The 23,039-nt window shown below is 43.2% G+C and overlaps 1 protein-coding gene across 1 annotated transcript; it reads left to right on the top strand.

Annotated features, from left to right (window-relative positions):
* Positions 1 to 299: 299 nt before the first annotated feature.
* tbc1d2b (TBC1 domain family, member 2B) lies at positions 300 to 22,506 on the top strand (the record flags this gene model as incomplete). Its single annotated transcript, XM_079500832.1, has 14 exons — positions 300 to 701; positions 2,005 to 2,155; positions 4,692 to 4,869; positions 8,114 to 8,271; positions 9,524 to 9,780; positions 11,333 to 11,770; positions 12,808 to 12,918; positions 13,506 to 13,705; positions 14,535 to 14,769; positions 15,048 to 15,307; positions 15,546 to 15,663; positions 17,721 to 17,906; positions 18,776 to 18,897; positions 20,353 to 22,506. 14 exons carry the CDS (start codon positions 300 to 302, stop codon positions 20,546 to 20,548), a joined length of 3,012 nt encoding a protein of 1,003 aa, XP_079356958.1. The 3' UTR covers positions 20,549 to 22,506.
* Between the last annotated feature and the right edge of the window lie 533 nt (positions 22,507 to 23,039).

The following is a 23,039-nucleotide window of genomic DNA, read 5'->3' as shown; positions in this document are numbered from 1 at the left end:
TAGTTCGAGTGTGAAATAAACATTTTCAATCAATCGATCAATCAGCTGTGCTTGTGAGTGACTGCATTCGGGATGACTTGACGTAAGGGTTTTAGATTAAATTGTCACATATGATATCGATATATACCGCCATCTGGCTGTGCAGATACTGAACTTGCTGTAATTGTAGTTCTTGTAGCTACTACGTAGAAGAACTACTAATACCATAATCCCTGTGTACCAGAAACAATTCCGGTCATGCGGATGGAAACAGAAGTACTGGGCATTGCATTGCAAGAAAGTTCGAGGCAAGAAGAAAGATGCATGGAGAGGAGGATGGCTGCGAAGCTGCGAATCGCACCACCACCACCACAGCAGCAGCTTCACAGCGGACCGAGGCCTCCTCCAAGTCCGGGGATCATGTTGTTGTTGTGCCCGAACTAGTGGAGCAGGGTGCAAATAATAACAATAAGGACCAGCAGCAGCCCCCGAAACTATGCGGCTTCTTGAACAAACAGGCGAGCAAGGGGCCCCTGAAGGGCTACAAGCCGAGGTGGTTTGTTTATGATCCGAGGAAATGTTACTTGTATTACTTCAAGACGCCCCAGGACGCCCTGCCGCTGGGACACATCGAGATAGGAGACGCGTGCTTCAGCTACGGCGTGGACGGAGACGAGGGACTGTTTGAGATCCGCACCTCGGGGAAGGAATTTCTCCTGAAGGTACTAAAAATCTAAACATCCTTTCAGTTAGGATATCCATTGGCTATATCACTGCTCTGCAAATATGGCCCTTTATTTGGTTGGGATGTCACTTGTCACTTAGCAATGCTCTTTGTTAGAGTGGCAGTCAGACACACCCATTTGTTAAAGTCCTGCTTTGTCACGAGCTGCTGGAAGCTTGTTTTGTTGATGAACTGCTTTCTTTTACTTTTAATAACAGGCATATAACATAGGCAATAAGTGCAATAACAGATATTTACACAATGTATCAGTTAATGTTGACTGATATATACATTGTTTGACAGTTATGCATCAGTTAACTTTCACATGAACTGGTCTGATATACACATTTTCTCTGTTATCATATACATACAGTGTATGAGTGACACCAGATAAAATGTGTAGGCTTCTAAAACAGACCAACTACTACAGCATTATATTGCTGATCATTCTTATTATTACTTACTAGACTAGTGACAATTGAGAGTCTACATTGAATGACAGTCTAGGTCTGTGGTTATTCAGTCGGGTTCAGTGAATTTCCTGGGGATGTCTTGACTTACAGTTATGTCCTCATATCACTCCTCAGTGCCATAACTGCCCAGTTAAGGCAGGTGTCATCACCACCAGGATTTCTGGTTTCTAAAAAAACCCACCTCTAGTTTCACTTAACCCAGACTTGTTTCTAAAAGTAGGCTATTGTTTTCGAAACTCTCCGTCAGTGAACAGATGGTATACTATGAATGTTTTCGACAGCCCTATTTGGCGTTGTTGGCCCAGGGCTGGAACCGAGAATGAAAGTATCATCTGTTTTGATTCACATGACATATCTGAGAAGGACCTGACCAGGAAGCCCGTGGCACTCGGATTGAAACACACTCTCAGTCATTGTGACATGTTGTCAGTTATGTTATGGCCTGTCATTAAACAATATAAATAGAGTCCAAGAGGGACGCACGCACATCTCAATAAAAATGCTGAACAAAAATATGTACAATGGAGAAGAAGTGAAGTCTGCACACTGTTCTGTAGCTCCCAGTAAAAAACGTTTATTTAGGCGACGTTTCGACCATCGTGGGTAATATCATTCCTGATGAAACGGTTACTATACAGTAATGTCAATCTTATAGGTGTCTTTGATGATAGCCAAAATATCTCGGTCATTAGTATGTTGGGATGATTAGCCTTTTATATGAAGAAGCAGTATGAGAATATAAAACCTTTTATGATGCCTGCCTCCATTGAATAACTGTGTGTGTGTGTGTGTGTGTGTGTGTGCGTGCGTGTGCGTGTGTGCGTGAAGGCTGCCAACAGACGGGAGATGCATTATTGGCTCCAGCAGCTACAGCAGAAGCGTTGGGACTACAGCAACACACGGGGAGCTGGGCAGAGGGACAGTTGGAGCTCTCCTACAACTACATACTCCCCCACTGGCCTGGTGGCAAAGGACAACGGTAGAGCAAAGGACACGCATGAGCACAATCACATACACTCACATACAGGGAGCACTATCCATAGATTCCTAATGCGTAATTCTCCAACCCATGGGTGCCCAAAAGGTAGATCATGATCTACCAGTAGATCACAAAGGCTGTACAGGTAGACCACATGACATTCCCCTAAAAGTATAGATCATTTAAATAAAAAAAACTTTTTTTGAATCTGCCCCTTGAATCAAGGTGACTTGATTGACATAAAAGGGCCTGTCAGCTCAAACCCACAATGCAATACTTTGTTTCCAATAGTGTTGCGCGCAAATGTCAGTAGCATTACAAGGGTTGTCTTATATGCAACGCCAGCACAGCTATTCTCAGCAAGGGATAATACTTATTTGGGTAGGTAGATCTTGTATAGCTGGTTTTGAAAGTAGCTCTCAAGTGCAAAAAGTGTGGACCCCCCTGCCGGAACCCCTAAGGTTAATTTGACTCTCACCACTGCCCATCACCAACTCTGTACAAACTATATTCGCTTCCATTTGGCTCTCAAAGCCCCAATACTGATGACTGAAAATAATGTACTGACATGAGAATTTGTCACATTGAACTGTGACGCTACGTCAAGGTACTGTACATGCTAACGCTATACTGATGCTCCTTCAATATGACGTAGAGAGGCTGCCTGAGATCAACAAGTACTTTGAAAATCTGGACACATTTCTCCACCAAATCATCTGTGACGATCTACACGCTCACTAATGTTGTAATGTGATGCGTTGTGAACTTGGAGGTCTACTATGGAAAGCCCAGATCCTCTGGCCAACAAAGCATCACAATCCAGTTGGTTACATTACTGAGGTTTTGAGGGATGGGATGATCTAGTAAAAAAGTGCAGTAATAACTAATAAGTTAGTTAAGTAAGTTAGTAAGAAAAATATAGAAAATTGAGAGGCATCGTAGAATCAAATCGGTGAATCGTAATAAAATCTAATTGAATTGTGAGGCCAATGAAGATCCACAAAAGTGACTGGCCGGCAGTCACTTAACGTAGGCTGGCAGAGACAGAGTTTACAGCACAGAGAGAGTGAGCTGTCGACACACAGAACACACTGGGGAGTGTTTGTGTCTGATTTTCACACGTCCTCCTTGCAATAGAATAATAGGATTTACATAAATACTGACAAAGTCCCCTTTAACCCTAGTGTGAACTTAACAAACCCCTTTGCACAAAGCCTGTACCATAAAATAACCCCCGTTTAAAATGATGACCAATGAAATGCCTCCACTTTGTAGGACTTTGCTTCAAGATTTTCCACAAGTACAAGCACACACATGCATGGCATGTGTTCTCATGATGTGGGATCAGCTGGACTCATTCACATTCACACAGCTGCTGTAGGTAAACAAATACCCATGTTTGACCAAGGATCTGTATTTACACAAAAAATACACAGCAAAGTTCCTTGCCGATAAAAGGACTATTTTGCTGCTGCAATATTGAGTTTAAACATTGGAGCAATTATATTAGCAATATTCCATCTTAATTAGGTTTGGGCAAATATGGGACCAATGGTGATGTGTTTTGCCTTCTTTTTTGTTTCCCACAGACAGGGCCATTGCGAAATACTTGTTTTTTTCACTCAGCTACTTTTTAGACTTGTCAGATACGATTGCGGATATGACAGCCCTTTGACCCTTGCCAGAAAGCTCTGATGAAATGCATTGGGAATTTGGGAGGCGAGAGAAGGGCTGGAAAATTAGTTTCAGCTTTTTGATGTGGAGTTATAGCTCCTTTAATTGGAGTTTACGCTGTGTTGAATCTTCAGTAATCATATTAGCAGGTCTCCAAGGGAGAGGGGGGTGTACTTTCTGGCCTTGACAGCCCATGCATCCAAACAGAAAAGTCCTATCTGATTGCATTAAACAACGTTTTGCCTGTCTCTTTGCCACTCAATTTGCCATTCACTTTATGCATGTGCATACCCTCTATTGTATCTTTCTGTAGCTCTATAACAGGGCCCTTCACATTTTTGCCTTGAACCGTAACGTTGTACAGTCAAAACCAACCCTGTCTTTGAATTGCAGTGTAAAAATGAAAAGTGAGTCAATGGCATCTTGTGTGATGATGACACCATCATGCTGGATGTGGTCAAGAGCTGCCTGGCTGGCACTGACCCAACGTTGTCGGCACATGTTCCCTGACTCACTTTTGTACTATCCAGAAGATGGAAAATTAGTCCACTGACCTCAATAATAGCCTGTGTTGTCTGTGCCGGATGGAGAGCTGCTCAGGAACAGACAGATAAACCAGTTTACCAGTGGGTAATGGGTTGCTTACTGATTGACTGATAGACATCAAGTGATACTCCATACATTACACATGAGACAACTGGATTTCTATTTCCTAGTTTTAGTATTGAGTCATGTTTGCGTGCCTCAATGTACCAAACAATGTTTCCTCATAATGTAAATTCCAGGCAACTCTGGTAGAGAACAGTACCCACCTGCCCACCCCCCCAATCTTTGACCGTGCCTCTTCATGTTGAATTTGTAGATGCATTTCTCTTCGAGAAGCCATGCGAGAACATGGAGAAGGTCCGCAGTGACTTTGCCATGGAGATGGAATCGGACGGCTGTGGAATGGTGGGCATACAGTCGACCAGAGGGCCCTCCTCCGGCTTGACCAACAATCCTCTCAACTTCTCCCTGAAGAACTGGGGCTCCGAACTCCGGTAAGCCCAAGAATCTAACTATGACGCTGCTCCAGTTGCCTGACTGGGGTGCCCAAAAGGTAGATTGTGATCTACCAGTAGATCACAAAGGCTGTGCAGGTAGAACACATGACATATGGCCCTAAAATATATATAATCTGTCACTTGAATTAAGGTGACTTGATTGATTGACATACAAAGGGCCTGTCAGCTCAAACCCACAATGCAATACATTGTTTTCTATCCTGTTCCAAGTGTGTCTTATGTAACCATTTCCAGCAAATACTTATGTTGGTCAGTAGATCTTTTTGAGCTGGTCATTTGGAAGGTACTGTAGCTCTCAAGTCAAAAAATGGTGGGCACCCCTGAGAGTAATGATATAGTAGGTGGAGATCTTTATAGAGTAGCGCCACAGTTATTAAAGAGGGGATATACTTTCAGGTTTCATGTTATCAATGTTTGCTAAAGTCTCAGCTACGAACAACAGAACAGAGAATTTAATAAAACAACAAAGAGTATGTTTAACTACAATCTGTGCTGGTCTGTTGAGTGCTCCCACTTTTTTTTTTCTATTATCGGGATATTGTATGCGCACCTACTAGACTACTGTGCCCGTTGGGCACAGGCCTACTTGTGAGCGATCGATGCAATTTGGGAACATTGGAAACCGGGAATGCATACCCCAACCTAGTATGCCATACTAAATGGCACCCGTTTTAACCAGGTTTTGGTCTGTTTTAGTCCCTTTTGTGCCCATACAGTATATGGAGCTCTCTATATCTGTCTGTCCTTGTCCCTTTTATGCCCATAGGAGATCCCTGATGTTATCAGTATAATGGGCATATATAGAGCGTCGCAGTCCCGCCCCTGACAACAGGCCTGGAAGAGAATTCCCCATTCATTATGTAAGTATTTATTTAAAGACCTTTTAAGCCTCGTACAGAGCCAACTCTTGTTGTGACAGAGTAAATCATGACAATAAACGTTTTGGGCCGATCAAATAAAAAAGGGCAGGGTACAACACTTTTCCTTTTCTTCTAATTATTTGATCGGCCCAAAACATTGTGTTTATTGTCATGATTTGTCACAACAAGAGTTGGCTTTGTCCGAGGGTTAAATGTCTTTAAATAAATACTTTTTGAAACGTCTATGGGAAAAATGAATGGGGTATTCTCTTCCGGGCCTGTCGTCGTCATGAAAGGGGGCGGGACTGCAACGCTCTATAGGCCAGTATGTTGCTAAATTATGAAGACTGTTGAGTGTTAACACATCTGCTGTATCCGATATAAGACAAAAGGCAAAAGGTATAGAGGGTATGCGCGTGACATTAATCACATTATCATCAAACCAGGAAGTTATGCGGGTACTGAGTGCCAAAAAACTACTTTCTGGCCTTGACAGCCCATACATCCAAACAGAAAAGTCCAATATGATTGCATTAAACGACATTAAACTACGTTAAACTCACTTTGCCACTCGATTTGCCATTCACTTCATGCATGCACATACCCTCTATTGCAGATTTGTAACCACTATGCCTGCAATGAAAAGAAAGGTTCTCTAAATAACTGGACAGACATCTCTCCACTTGATTGTTCTGCAGTTCAATAATGATGAAACAATCTGCATTGTCAAACAACACAAGGGGGCTGTTTCTAAAGGCCCAAACCACATCAATGCAACTGGTCGCAACTCTTTGCAACAAAACTGTTTTGTAACTCCTTCCTTGCAACTGCCATCGCCCCACAACTGGGGATAATGGTTACATGCAACTACATGCAACTACTCACAACCGTTTGGGGTTTGCAAAGAGTTGAATGGAGAATCTTACCTCATAAACCAACTAAATGGAAAAAACGGCACTCCAACATAAAAGATGCAAGACTGGCTCAGATGCACGCTGACACATTTCGGCAGAGCCTTCTTCAGACTCAGAGCAGACTAAAAAGTGTTACTGGGTGGGTCCCTCTTTTAAAGCCAACATTAATCATCCCCACCTGTGTAGGTTACTTAACAATCATCAATTATCAATTTCACAGCATCACCGTTAGAATTTAAATAGCAGTTCACAGTATAATCAGTACAAACATCACAGATCGTGTCAAAATCAGACATTTTATTTTTTATACATTGCATATTAAATACATTATAAGAATATAAATTCATGGATAATCATTGGTGTGGTTTGGGCCTAAGAATCTATCAGCAACCGCTAGAGCTGTTGAAGTGTAATGATTGGCTTGTGTAGTTACTCAGTTACCTTGTCATCCCGAGAGATATATTGCGCCACTGCACTGTTGATTAGAAATTGATAATCCAAAAACCTGTTTTGTGACGTTAATTGGCACAATGCATTGATTTGCGTGGTGGAGCATTCATTTCATCCTCATATTGACTAATAACCATCTGTTCAGTACAGCGATTCAGAACAGTAGCACAATTATATTGATTTGATTAACATCTCATAATAGTTTCATAAGTCACACTCCAACAAACTCTGATTCTAGACGAACGCAGATCTGTACGGATTCATAGTTATCTGCTGCATGGCAATGTGACAGGCGTGTTTCATGTGAGTTCTTGTGGAGAACTCAGACAGTGTGCATTGCTGTCTACCCATTTAGACCTGAAACCAGATTTTACAAATGTCTTCTAAATCATGACAGTTTTCTGAAAAACCTATGTTTCTATATCAGTGGTTCTCAAACTATTTCATGTCCTGGACCCCAAAAATCATATGTCGGCCGCCAACCCCCCATCTGAAAATATTTTGTTCCAGGGACCTGCCCCAGAAGCAAAGATTTGAGTTAAAAACGTTCGCTCTGAAACAAAGAACATACTATAGTATATTGAAAGATTTGCGCCACATTTTCAAGATTTTTCCAAAAATAGCAGATCTACAAGCTCCTGTGAGCTTGTAGATTACTATTTTTCAATAGCTAAAGTATCAAACAAAAAGGTAGGAGCGCACACCAGTGGTGGGGAGGTGCTGACCAATAGCTTAAGTATAACATAATGCTTAAAACACCAAGGGGTTCCCGTCCTGAATGGTTTAAGGACATCTCCACTGCTAAATTACAAAGTTATCAGCTTATCTGCCTATTCCTGCCATTTGGACCTCACATTCCTCTAGTGAAGCAGTTTGTGTCTTTGACTCTGACAGTACCTAGTACCTACCATAACTACCACATTCCTGTTGCTTTCCGTGTTTTTTTTAAGTCCAGCTCCGTTTCTGACTTAATTCTTATGTCTTCGCCGCTGTCAGGAACTCCATGTCTCATCTGCGGCCGGGCCGCGGAGGCGAGAACAGGCGCAGCGTATTTTACACCCACAGCGCCTCAGAAGAGTGGGAGCTGGTGGACCCTCCAGGGCCCAAGGACACCCCTGAACAGAAACCACCTCACCCAGACACCACCCACAGGCGTAGGTCCACTCCCTTCCACACCACCCGCAGTGTTGATTTGGACAGCAGATTTTAGTTTTAGTCATATTCTTCTGAATAGTTCATTTAGTTTTAGTCACATTTTAGTCACCTGGAATGTTTTAGCGTTAGTCTAGTTTTAGTCGACTAAATCTACAGTTGATTTAGTTAACAAAATTTGTTTTGGCGGGCCTTGATGCCGTCGTAATGACTGATTTTACACTTGCTGAAAATAGCAGATGTTGTGAGCCTTTAGATCTTTTTTAAATTTTCAGCATGCAACCTAGTGTAAAATTACTTGTGTCTTTTACTTACAGGTAAACTGTCTTGATCTCTTGTCCACTAGTCCCTTCCTAACATTTTAGTCTAGTTTTTTTTTGTTGACGAAATTGTCAATTTATTTAGTCTTCATTTTAGTCATCATAGCTTAGTTTTCATTTAGTTTCCATTTAGTTTATCAGTGAAACAATGTAGTCGAACATTTTTCGTCATGCTTTAATTGACAAAATCAACACTGCCCACCCACACTTGTCAGACATGAACACGACCTTTACCCCGCTTAGCATGACTCTCATAGCAAAGATAGGTTTAATATGAAAGAATATATACGGTACATGAATTTTACTCTGGTGGTCATTGACTCTCGATACGTGTACAATACATGCAGCAGTGGCAGCTAGATACAGTAATAAAACAAACAATACAAAAGTATACCGTATGTACAGTAAACAATAAGAACTGCAACCTGTATGTAGCATTTCAAAATGAGGTTGGGTGTACTGTAAGTGAAATGGTTGTGTCAGAGAGAGAGAGTACTAGACATTGTCAGTAACCACAACTTAAAGTACCCGTTATCAGAATACAGTTTTTATTTTTATGTAATGTATGACTCGCCTACTTGGGAGAATTATGACACACACACAAACTCCAGGATTGTGGAAGTGGATGAATGTACAGCTATTGCACAATAAATGCGTATGTACAGTATGTACTACATCTACAGTATTTCACAATGACCACATTGGTAAGAGGGTGTCTGTCATCACATGGCGCTACATTTGTCAATTGTCACACTTGCCGTATGAAGTGTGATGGCCTGTGTATATTAAAATATCCACATATCCACACTCATACCATTTTAAACAAAGCGTAAAAAACATAGCCATGGTAAAGTGATTGATTCAGGAAAGGGTTTGGCTACAGGAAGCCAAAGAACAGCTTGTATGGCAAGTTCTATTCTTCTTGTGTTTTCAGACTCGATCGGGTCAGCGTTCACCTTTGACTTCGGACGCAATTCATCGCGACACAGGAGGCCCTTGCTGCGAGACATGATGGGCTCCGGGAAGTCGTCCCGTGGCGCCGTCGAGACGCGCAGTGCCGAGAGCTCGCCGGTGGAGTTTAACGGCAGCAGACCCGTAGAGATGCAGCTCCGGCTTCAGGGTCAACAGGAAGAACTGAACCGCATGCACCAGGAGCAGGCCAAACTCAGAGAGGATCTGCTCAGCCAGAAGGTGCATGTGCATGTCTCTCTCTCTCTCTCTCTCTCTCACACACTGGAAACTGTGTGTGACTTTTCCTAAAATCTTGTGTAGTACTAGTAGTGTTGACGCATCAGTCGGCTGAAGCGTAAATCTAGATTTACCGTATGTTTAGCTCCCCATTTAGTCAATGCTCTCAAGACAGATTCAGAGCTCTGCAGATTCAAAGGGAAAACATTTTTTTTCTTCTTTTTTGCCGATGGGTTCCCAGATTGAGTCAATACAGAACAGAGATGGAGGTCTTCCAAATCCCGACTGAGCATATTTGCTGTAATTCTGACTCCTCACTAATGACCAGGAAGACAGCAAGTGAGTAGTCATGATCGTAGTCATGCTGAGGACGGAAACAACGAAACGACAATAGCAGCTGTGTCAATTACAGCTTACAGTTTACTCTCCGTTTCTGTTCGGGGCACATACAATACATGCACAAAACCTGCTATCATAGAAAGCTGGCCAGAAATAGTACAACTTTATAAATGCTCCGTTTGAGTAGCTGTGGTCAAGCTGTGGTCAGTGTCTTTCAATGTCTTTCTTCTCACTCTGCAAGGCATCTGGAAATATCGCCATCAAGTCAAAATGGACCTTAAACCCAACACAATTAGTCGGGCAGATAACATGGACATAAACTTAATATTTGATCGTTTATTATTTAGTTGTGGTTGGATTTAGTTATGCAGTGAACACACGCAGCACTGAATATGTCAGTCAGTATGGCCCTCTACAATTCGATAAAAGCTAGATTTTCAGCCGTAACGCCAAGCTTTATTCTATACCAAAAAAGGTCTTTGTTTATGTTAAATGTGATCCAGCAGGGTCTTCTGGACCCAAAGGGGTCGAAACGTTGTTTACTCTTCCTCAAATAAAAAGCTTGGAGCTGTGCGAACCTCTTCTCACCAATATGTCACATGTGTCAATGATTTAAACAGTTCTCTTATTACATTATAATTAGTTTTTCTAGTTGAGATAATAACATTTGGCCTTTTAAAAGTAGCATTGGAATATAGGTGGGGTAAGTGATATTTAAGTGTTAAATAGCTCTATATTCCGATAACAATCATTGCTAGTGTTTGTTCTGTAACAGGATCTCTGTTACCGAACAAACCAAATCTCTCCACCTAAAAAACAGAAAATACTTTTTAGCGTCATGATACCAATTATATCCAATCAGGAGAGAGAACGCAATTGGAAGTGGTGAAACCAAATTGAGAGAAAAAAAAAAAAGGTTTTCCTACAGTATGTACGAATCCAGGCCAAGTTAGCAATGTGTCGATGTGTTTCCCTGAGCAAGACATTTAAAATAAATCGGATTCCCAGCTGGATGTGGCACAGATCTGATTCAGGCTGGATTTGGCTGCCAGTGTAAATGGGGTCTTTAATAACACCGAATTGCTCCCCAAGCGCCGTAGAATTTTGTCATTCTTCTCCCAACTAATGGCTTAAAAGCGAAGCATGAACCTGTCTTGACCCTGTTATTGTCTTACTCTTGACCAAAGGTGTTTTTTCTCTCTCCTCTACTTACCAGGAGCTGGTCAGACTTCTGCAGCAGACCCTCAGGACTTCCCAGACTGAGAGACAACCTCTGAGTCGAGCAGCTTCCTGGGCTCCACTGGCCCAGGACTCCACCAGCCCAGCTCCGGTAGGCCAGACCTCGGCCCCCCCGGCCTCGATCCAGGAGGAAGTCCTCCAGCCGGAGGCCGCGCTCCGGGAACGAGACGGACAGATTCGGGCCCTGTGTGGACACATGGAGCGCCTCGCCCTGGAGAAGGACAGCCTGCAGCAGGAGCTGAAAGGCCTGAAGGTCAAGGTGGGGGAGATGAATGAGCAGCTGGGCATGCTAATGGAGACCATCCAAGCCAAGGACGACGCCATCATCAAACTGTCCCAGGAGGGCTTGGAGACCAGCGGCCAGCCCAACGAATGCAGCTCGCCAACGCTCGGCAAGGAGCTACAGGAATTCAAGGTATTGGTAGACAAAGTCTATTACTGCATTCATTCATACATTATGAAACTACTAGACCTGTACGTGCCCGTTACAGTCGGCCACCGGCCTACTTGGGAACGATGCAACTTGGGAACCTAATGATACGTTGTCATAGCACCCGTTTTAACTGTCAGCCGGTGTCCCACATGGAGATCTGTGTGTGAAGACTGCAAACTGAAAAGTGTACTTGGCAATCAATTCGGCCCACTGGCATGGTTGAGCCTCAATTGGCTGAGGCAGAGGCTGGAAATTGCACAGGTGAAAGGAGTTGGCCTCATTAGGCCCACTGGCAGAGCCTGGCCCAGGTGAAAGGAGTTGACCTCATTAGGCCCACTGGCCTGACCAGAGCCTTTTGTGGTGGTTCTGGAGAACCGTGGGTCCGACAGACTCGATACCTGGCACTGCACCACCCTGTGGGGGTGTGGAACGCGTGTGTCGAATGTGAAGTCGGTGGATCAAACGGTTCTCGAGTTACGTGCATTACAACCGTACACACGCACGCACGCAGAGACGTGGCGTATTTATAGTAGGATAACAGCAGGTGCAGTACATAGCTGAAGACATCTGGATAGCTCTGCTGTCAGGAAGGAACCACCTAACTCCAAAATGTTCATTTTTAAGAAAATGAAAAAGTTGGTGTTGTGACTTTATATATTGTCAATTACTTGCATGAGAGGGTGAGAGGTGGTGGAGTTAGCTGTTTTAGCAGACAGTTTGAGGTTCCAAAGGAGTTAATAGGTTTTGTCCGAAGCGCTTTTTAATACTTTCCATTGGTTCAATATTTTTTTAACCAACACACAGACGTAAAGGGTGTTCAATTGCACTGATTTATGAAAAGAATAAATCAAAAACCTCAAAAATGGAGTTGGGTGGTTTCCTCCAGACAGCAATGATGTGAAAATGAAGATAGAAGCTGTAGTTGGTGAATTTCAATTAGCCAACCATAGGCTATATCCTGTTGAAGTCTTGTCAATGTCCTCTTTATTTTCACCACGGTTTTGTCTCCTCCATTTCAGGACAGCCTTCAGGGCTATAAATCCCAGAACAAGTTTCTGAACAAAGAGATCCTGGAGCTGACGGTGTTACGGAGGAACTCGGAGAGCAGAGAGAAAGCTCTGGAAGCCAAGGTAGAATCCACTCTCCTTCAGGTTGCATTGCAATGGAGTCATTTAACGAATAGCAACAGTGTAGCATTATGGGGAAGTACATTGTTAAACTAAGCTGGTGCCCTCTAAAATCAACTCGGCTGGGAAAAGCGAGTTGTATAATAGATGATTTTAATGAACTTCCCATTGCAATCAGAAGTTACTGCAGACTCACTCCCAATCTTCCGCCGTAATCTGAAAACACACCTCTTCACCCTCCATCTTGGCCCGTAGCACTTGCCGTATCACTTGCACTAGCCTCGATGACCTTACCGGTGTATGCAAAGGCTAAATTTATGTAATTTAGATTCATAATTTAGCATTTTTATTAGATATATAAATTAGCATTTTATGTATACATACATAGCACTCTATATTGTATACTCCTTCACTGCACAGATCATCTATTGTTAGACAGATATTAGGTCCTTAGCTTGCTTATGATTATTGATGACTATTTATATGTATTTGATGTATTACCTTATATTGTTCCTGCTTACTGCTAAATGCTTAAATTATAAACTGTTAGTTTCACGTTCTTGTCTTCCATCATCATGTCTTTTCTCCAGTGTACGGCCCTGGAGGCTAAGCTGTGTCAGATCGAGAGCAAGTACCTGGTGCTGCTGCAGGAGGTGAAGACTCCGGTGTGCTCGTCGTCGGAGCAGAGCCCCGCCCGGGAGGTCATCTCCAGACTGCTGGAGGACGCCCTGCAGCTGGACCTCACCGACCAGCAAGAGGGCCACCCCATCTTTAAACCACACACCGTCAGGTATGGACTATATCAGGGGTGGGACATTTTTTTGATGATGGAGAGGGCCACAATAATTCCACACTCACTCCAGAGGGCCACAATAATTCCACACTCACTCCAGAGGGCCACAATAATTCCACACTCACTCCAGAGGGCCACAATAATTCCACACTCACTCCAGAGGGCCACAATATTTCCACACTCACTCCAGAGGGCCACAATATTTCCACACTCACTCCTATTTTTGAATTGGAATCCTTAAAAGTTACCTTTTTATTTAATTTCAAATGCATTTAGTTATAGTTATGTTAACTTTATGAACTACATACAAATATATTGGACATAAAACAAGAAATGATTACATAGTAATATAATTGTCACGGGACGGGCCCCCGTGACAATTATAAGAACTCTTCGTCTCTGGCTGTGAAATAATATATATTCAAAGATTTGCACCACATTTTCACAATTTTTCAACAGCTAAAAATAATGGTTTAATAATTTAAAATAATGGTTAAAGTGGTTAAAAGCTATATGGCGACAGAGACGTGTCCTCAGGTCTAAATGGGTTAATAGTCTCGAGCCCTGCACTTCTGTAAATACAGTTTTTGGTAGAATTCATAGTGCAGCTTTAATGCAGCATATTTTGTCCTCTGGAAAATTAGTGGAATGATAATAATTTGCAGTCTGGTGGTGCAGAGGTGAAGTAGCTGTCCACCCTGGTTTTGATACAAATTTCAAGAAAAAGGTGACAGGGCGAAGCACACACCGTCATTTGATTCAGTGTCAATTATTCTCAGCGATCTCTGACCATCTTTCTTTCTCTCCCCCTCTCTGCACGCGTCAGCGAGTACGACATCTGCGGCTTCAAGACGGTGGATGAGGAGGAGGAGGACGAGGAGAAGCTCGTGGCCAGGGTGAGAGCCCTGGAGCTCAAGTCCCTGTCGCTGACGGACCAGGAGGTGTCTGTGGGCGTGAAGTGGGAGAACTACCTGGCCAGCACCATGAACCGGGACCTGGTGCGCTCCCCGGAGCTCAAGGCCCTGATGCGCAGCGGCGTGCCTCACGTGCACCGATCCAAGGTTAGAATTGATATAATTATTTTCATTATAGTTGTGTTTTTAGTTAATTTTTTACTTATTTTTTTCTAATTCAGTTATTATAAGCTTATAAATATATTGACAAAAACGAAAACTAAGGGCATTTCAGTTACCGTAGTTTTAGTTAGTTTTGTAAACACAAAATACAGTTTCAGTTCGTTTCTTCTTTCTTTTACTCTTCTAGTTTTTTCTTTATTTTAGTTTTCTTTATTTTTAATTTGTGTTTTAGTTAACTCTAATAACCGTGCGACCACTCCAAGGTGTGGCACTGGTGCGTCAACTTCCACGTGCGGAAGTTCCGCGAGCAGAAGCCTGTGGACTACTACGAGACACTGCTGGCCATGGCTCGGGACAAGGCCAACCCGGCCTCCAAGCAGATCGAGCTGGACCTTCTGCGCACGTTGCCCAACAACAAGCACTACGCCTCGCCCAGCGCAGACGGCATCCAGAAACTCAGGAACGTGCTGGTGGCGTTCTCCTGGAAGAATCCCGACATCGGCTACTGCCAAGGACTCAACAGGTACTGTGGATGTGGTTGATGGTGCATTGTGCCGTACATTTTAACAATTTGGGTGCCGGGGAATCTTTTCGAATAAAGGCACTAGAGTGCGGGAGGGAGACGCCTTTCATTACCAGCCCCCCCCCCCCCCCCCCCCCCTTTACTACATCGCTGTCGTAAAACTGATCTCTCAGATTTTTTTGATTACCTACAATATACAGTATGTTTCAGTGAGGTTTATTTGTGTCCGTTCTGTCAGGCTGGCAGCCATCGCTCTGCTCTACCTGGACCAAGAGGATGCTTTCTGGTGCCTCATAGCCATCGTGGAGGTCTTCATGCCAAGGGACTATTACACTAAGACACTGCTGGGCTCTCAGGTAAACCATGTGCACACTAGAGACGTTTTATTCTTGTATGGAGAAATACTGAGGCACGCTGCTGCCCCAGAGTACATCTGTTAATCCATTGAGACCTGAGACCAGATTCTACAAATGTCTTCTAAATCGTGACAGTTTTCTTATGATTCTATACTCCGTGGTTCTCAAACTATTTCATGTCAAGGACCCCCAGAATGATATATATTTGGCCGCCGACCCCCCCATCTCAAAATATTTTGTTCCAGGGACCTCCCAGAAGCAAAGATATGAGTTAAAAACGTTTGCTGTGAAAGAATATATATTCAAAGATTTGCGCCACATTTTCAAGATTTTTCAAAAATAGCAGCTCTACAAGCTCATAGCGTGGCACTCTGTGCCGCACTATGATACGATACGATACGATACAACTTTAATGTCAGCTTGCACTGAAATTTGTTTTGCGTCCATGACGTCACCGTTCAAGATACAGACAAGACATAGACACAATACATTACAAAATGATAGACCTTACAGGACAAAAATCACAGAAACAGACAGGAACAAGAACATAATCCTCTGGTTTAATGAATTTGGTTTAAAAGCAGGACAGATGACTCATGTACAAAAGAGTTATTTAGTCTGTCCGTTTTTCTTATATTTATTGACTCTAAACCGCCTCATGGAGGGCAGCAGTTGATAATATTCCTCTGAGCTATGAGCTTGTAGATCTGCTATTTTTCAACAGCTATAGTAGAAAATAGTGGTTAAAAGCTATAAGGGTGAGAACTACACAGATGCGTCCTATCAGGACTAAGTGGGCTAATGATGTCATGTCCCTGTGACAGGACACTGCTGCCGATGACTCACTAGAGGAAGAATGCATTAGCTCAGCAGAAATGTGACACGTGTTGTGCTGCTGCTGCTGCTGCGGGAAAAAATAAAACTGTTGTTGACTGTGATGTAATGTGTCCCGGTTTGGTTAGCAGGCTGTTAAACATACATGTCCTAATGTCCTTTGACTTTCTTTTGTTTTTTTGGGGGGGGGGGGGGTGGGGGGGAGAGAGAGGTGAGAGAGGCTCAATGCTCTGCTGCCCTCTATTGTCTAAACTTAACATCACTTCATGGGATCATCATTATCAGCAAGAGAGCTGAGCTCATGCATACAACCGCATACAACCGTACTCAGTGGTGTAAACTGGTACACTTACTTTGTACCAGTACTACTTATGTAGTACTGTACTTAAAGCTGATATAAGCAATAATAATATGTCAAAATTTGAATTACCTTTTTTATTTATTTATTGTTTTGGTATTCAGACAGCCAGCAATGGGTAAACGCTCCCAAAACAATTTAGTCTCTGTGACACATCTAGGGGCTGCAATCTGAATTCAAAGATTTTCCTAGAAGCTTTGTCATTGGTCGATTTGCCTGTCTACTTTTGATTGGTTAGTCATTTCGACTAGGTTGTTTTCGACCAATGACAAAGCTTCTAGGAGAGTCTTTGAATGCAGATTGTGGCCTCTAGATGTGTCTAGGAGAGACTACATTTTTGGGAGCGTTTTACTCGTTGCTGGCTGTCTGAATACATTTTTTTTTTAATAAAACAAATGTCATTAAAATTTTGAGAAATATTATTTATAGCAGCTTTAAGTACAGTTTTGAGGTATTTGTACTTTACTTGACAAAACATACAGTAACAACTTCAGCCCTATATACATTCTGGCAATGTGAAAATAGCCGATCTACAAGCTCACAATGCGTCACGATGCGACGCATTGTGAACTTGTAGATCGGCTATTTTTAAACGATTTTTATACATTTGAAAACTTGTGAAATGGGACATTTGGCACAATGAGTACTTTTACTTTTGGTACTTTAAGCACATTTTGTTGCCAATACTTTTGTACTCAAGCACATTTTGAATTCTGGACTTTTACTTGTAAAAGAGTATTTGTTTATATTGCAGCATTTATACGTTTACTTAAGTAAAACATTGGGAGTACTTTTTCCACCACTGACCATAGTACTAATTTAGAACCTAACCCACATCCACACTCCACTGTATCTCTGTGTGCAGGTGGACCAGCGCGTGTTCAAAGACCTGATGAGTGAGAAGCTGCCTCGGCTCCACGCTCACTTTGAGCAGAACAAGGTGGACTTCTCACTGATCACCTTCAACTGGTTCCTGGTGGTGTTCGTGGACAGCGTGGTCAGCGACATCCTCTTCAAGGTCTGGGACGCCTTCCTGTACGAGGGGCCCAAGGTAGGACCCGAGGCCAGTGTAACTGTAACTACTTATCGTGTGTGTGTGTGTGTGTGTGTGTGTGTGTGTGTGTGTGTGTGTGTGTGTGTGTGTGTGTGTGTGTGTGTGTGTGTGTGTGTGTGTGTGTGTGTGTGTGTGTGTGTGTGTGTGTGTGTGTGTGTGTGTGTGTGTGTGTGTGTGTGTGTGTGTGTGTGTGTGTGTGTGTGTGCAAGACACCCCGAGGGGGGCTTTTTTCCAAAGAAGAAGCAGCGCTTCGTGGGTCCTTAGATAGGACCAGAGCCATAGAGTAAGACAGAGTTACGACAACTCCGTTCACTTCATGGGGCCAGGCTCTTCTACATAGACTTCTATTGAAAAGGGACAACCGGAAGTTTACGGAATGCATTGGAGTCTATGGGCTCGCGCGAGTGCCGCGCACCGAGTGCCGCGCACCGAGTGCCGCGCTACGAGCTTGTAGATCTGCTATTTTAAAAAAATCGTGAAATTGTGGCGCAAATCTTTGAATATATATTCTTTCAGAGCGAAGGTTTTTAACTAAAATCTTTGTTTCTGGTAGTGGGGGTCACTGGAACAACATATTTTCAGATGGGGGTCCGCAGCCAAATACAGATAAATTCTGGGGGTCCTTGACATGAAAAAGGTTAAGCACCACTGACATAGAAACATAGTTTCTTCTGAAAACTGGGGGAAGATTTCGGCTAGCATAGTGAGGGACGGTTCCCAGGTGCATTTCATCGTTAGCTTACAGTAATGGTTCTAGAGAGTAGGTATCAGTCCCCTGAAATGGTGTTACATTTCAGTGGAATTCGATTTCCCACGTTGCTTTCTCCTGACATGCTGTGGGTGTCTTCATACCACTTTCTTCGCAGATCATATTCCGCTTCGCCCTCGCTCTGTTCAAGTACAAAGAGGAGGAGTTTTTGAAGTTGGAAGACTCTACCACCATTTTCAAGTACCTTCGATACTTCACACGCACAATCCTGGACTCAAGGTAAAACCATCCAGCCAACCCGGTGTGGTATTACACACTCTTTTATAAGCACACTGTTCCCTATGGATGGAGCTTGGGTTTCCAGTATAAGGACAGCGTGCTTTTTGTTATGTTGCTGTCTAAGGTCTAAGGTTACATTCCACAATTTTTGAATGATTAAGTATGAAATAGGTTAGTGGTTATAGCTTGGGAGGGTGGGTTGGGGTGGTGTGGGAGCTTATGATGGGGGGGGGGGGGGGGGGGGGTCTAGCGGGGTATGTAGGGGCTTTCAGGTAGGAAGCGGCCATGGGGTTTCTCTCTAGGTTGTCCTCAGTCGAGCCCTCCATCATCGCTTCCAGTCATCCAGGTTCTCCATACATCTGGTGTGGTGTGTTGGTTCCCACAGCACCAATTTGCTGGCTGCTGTCTTTGGCAGTGTCTCATTCTCCTGGCTGCTATTTTCTGGCTCACCCTTGGTATTCCCTCATACAGAATCTTGTTGATAACATGTACAGTACATCTTGCTGATGTTAAGTACTGCACGCAACATTCTGGTGTAGCACCCGTCTAGAGACTTCTGCAGGGTTGGCTTCAGGGGTCCAGCATTCACTGCCATATAGAACAGTGGTTTTCAACCAGTGGTCCTTGAGGGGGTTCCAGGTGATTCCCAGTTAAATGATGGGGAGTTGGTAACCAATGGTCACCCTAATAGATTTTTGGATCCATACAGGTCCATTTGGTTTTATTTTACACTCTCAAGAGTTACATTGTTGTTAATCATCTGCATTACTTAATTTACAAGAAGTCTACACACAATTAGAGAATGCAGAAGAATTGTTATTTTGATCAACGTTTGCCAACAGCATGGAATTGTGTGTCAACAATAACAAAATAATAATATTCTTTAGTTTTTGGTCTTGAGAGGCTAAATCTCATCAAATGGTCGTCTGTGGATCAAATGCCGAATAAATAATGAGCCTTGATATGAAAAAGGTTGAAAACCCACTGCTTTAGAAGAACAGACTCCATCTGGTTTTAGTTTTTATTTATTTGCTATCTACTCACAGTACGTCCCAAACTCTTCTCCCTTCTGGCTCCAAAACTATGGAATGAACTTCCCATTGCAATCAGAACTGCAGACTGCAGCCGTAGTCTGAAAACCCACCTCTTCAGACTCCATCTTAGCCCATAGCACTTGCCATAGTACTTGCCCTAGCCTCGACCTCTTACAGGCGTATGCATAGGCTCAACTTATGTAACTTAAATAGCACTTTATGTAGACATAGCACTCTATAGTGTATACACAGATAGATTCATTATATAGATATTCCACCTTAAGCTTACGTATGATTCATGATGACTATTTTTATGTATTTGATCTGTATGACCATGTTTTTCGTTCTTTCTTGCTGCAAGTCGCTCTGGATTAAGAGCGTCTGCTAAATGCCTAAATTGTAAATTGTACCTCTTTCACAGGAAGCTGATGAACATGGCCTTTTTGGGCATGAATCCGTTCCCCATGAGGCAGATCCAGAACCGGCGGGCTTTCCACCTGGAGAAGGTGCGCCTGGAGCTGACGGAGCTGGAGGCCATCCGGCAGACCTTCATCAGGGAGAGGGAGACCTCTCAGGAGGGTAGGATCTTTGTCAGCGACGACGAGGAGGATAACTAAACCTCGGTGGGTCTCCAGCATTAGAGGGTCAACCGTCCCTACTAGACCAAGTGATTGGCTCCGGTTGCTGCAGTTTGCATGCAGTGCTGGATTTGGGGGGGGGGGGGTCATATTGCGTCCGCGCTGGAACAATCACCCATAATATGTACACAGTATGGCTTCTAAGTACCAAAACCTTACAAGCCAACTTCCTTCCTATCAGTATTCCTGCCAATGTGTTTTATTTTTTAAATGTCTTATGTGCTGTGTCTTTCATCGAGCAACATTGTGACAGCCAAACAGTATAGTGTCCCATGCCACATTCTGAATCAGTATTTTTTTTTAAACGTCACCTTTATGCTGGGCATGATTGTACATGTTCATATTCACTTTCATCTTCATTATGATTGTTTTTCTTTCTTTCTATTTTTTGCTGGGCAGCCTTTAGTGGCCTTACATTGTGTGCTGTCGTCTGTGCATATTTCTCCTCTGAGTTCTTACTCAGTGCACATTGCTGTCTATTGATGCACTTGAATCACTCTTGCTGAAATGTAGGTCTTTTTGAAGGTTTCCAATTTGAACTTGTTACTATGGCCACTATTTAAATACCCCTGGATGGTGGCTGAGAACACCAAGCACAAAAACATATTCATATGGAATAAGGAAGGTTTGAGAGCTAAATCTTACCACATAATCACTTACATATGATTATTATCATACATAATCTCTCTATATTCAGTGGGTATGGTACCTGACTTTACTGTTCTGATTATATATGTGCTATGTGCTCTCACATATTCCCGCTGTCTCAGATTACAGCTTTTGTCTGTGACGAGATTCTCTGTTCTATGGAAATGAAGGCCCTCGTTGCTTTTGTTAGACACCATGTATTGATGCTCAATGTTTTAAAATACCACAGACACACACACACACACTATTTCAGCTGTATTATCTCACTGCCATTGTATGCATCCATTCTACACTATAGAGTGCTAAAGTCCTGACGTCACTCGCTCATCCCCTGGTTCATGGACGTTTTTTCTCTACTGGGAACAACATTGGGTCATCTTAAAATCGTCTCGTATAAGAATTGTGGTCCAAAAATAAACAAACTGTCCCGGTGATATTGTCGGGGTGGCTCTGTAACGTTTACGACAGTCACTCATATTTCATACAGTCTGTTTCTAGCGAAAATGTAACCAATTCAGCAGCAGTAACGTTTTCTCTCAGTCAGTTGATTCTTCATATCCATATGAGTGAAACGGCCCGGGATGATTTGTTTATTTTTAAGAACGCAGTTCTTATATGAGGCGATCTAAATTTCCCCTATGGGGATTACAATGCAATTGGGTGCACTATAGCAGGGGTAGGCAACCTTAGGCATGGGTGCACAGGGGAGGTGTTATACACACTGGCAAATATATATATATTTTAAATGTAGTGAGTTAAAATAAGTCCTCTCACATCTTTATACAAATTACATCCTGCACATAATTCTACATTCATTCAAACTCTGAACTCTGACTGGAAGATAGGTGGGTTATTATTGCTCTGAGTCTAATGATCATTACATCCTGATGTGAAAGAAAATGTTGATATGGCACACTTTACTAAGGAAAATTAAAACTGGGCACTTCATGTCAAAAAGGTTGCCGAGCCCTGCTGCGTCTTCACATTTTACCTGTAGATGCGATTGTTGGCCTCAGAGTGGCAGTGTAACAGTTCTCAACCAGTCGGGATGTTTACAGTAGTACACACCGGGACCTTTCCACACAATGTACGGTTTTAATGTTCATCTTACTGTGACTGAGTTTCAGATCAAACGGCAAATAATCCTAAACTTAAAAACTTGACTTGCCGGCATGCACGGTTGCTGTCTGAAAACAGAAATGTGATTTGGAATAGATGAGGGAAGTACACAAGGGAATTTCCTAAGCATGTGTAGCAGTGTTCTTTCTCTGTTCTGTAACCCTGGCTAGGCCAGTGGTTCTCAACCAGTGGTCCGGGGACTGATAGTTAGGAACCAAATGGACCCCTAACGGGTCCGTTTGGTTCCCTTTGTACAAAATGGTTGAGAATTACTGCTATAGAGCCATAAACATCTCTTATGGGGGTCCCTGGCATATCTTTTCTAATGGGGGTCCGCAGGCTAATAAGTGAGTTTGAGAACCACTGCTCTAGGCTTTCTATCATATCCTGGGAGTTGACTTGTATCCATCTGGTACCCATGGGTCCACCTGGTACCCATGGGTCCACCTGGTACCCATGGGTCCTGTATCCACCTGGTACCCATGGGTCCACCTGGTACCCATGGGTCCACCTGGTACCCATGGGTCCTTGTATCCACCTGGTACCCATGGGTCCACCTGGTACCCATGGGTCCTTGTATCCACCTGGTACCCATGGGTCCACCTGGTACCCATGGGTCCACCTGGCACCCATGGGTCCTTGCTTATAGACGGCTAGAATGCAATTACCTTACTGCAGTGGCTTTCAACCAGTGGTCCTTGAG

The sequence above is a fragment of the Electrona antarctica genome, assembly GCF_951216825.1.
Source record: "Electrona antarctica genome assembly, chromosome: 5".
NCBI classification, from domain to species: Eukaryota; Metazoa; Chordata; class Actinopteri; order Myctophiformes; family Myctophidae; genus Electrona; species Electrona antarctica.
The sequence above is the reverse complement of the archived record's forward strand: the minus strand, read 5'-3'. Positions and strand labels throughout refer to the sequence as shown.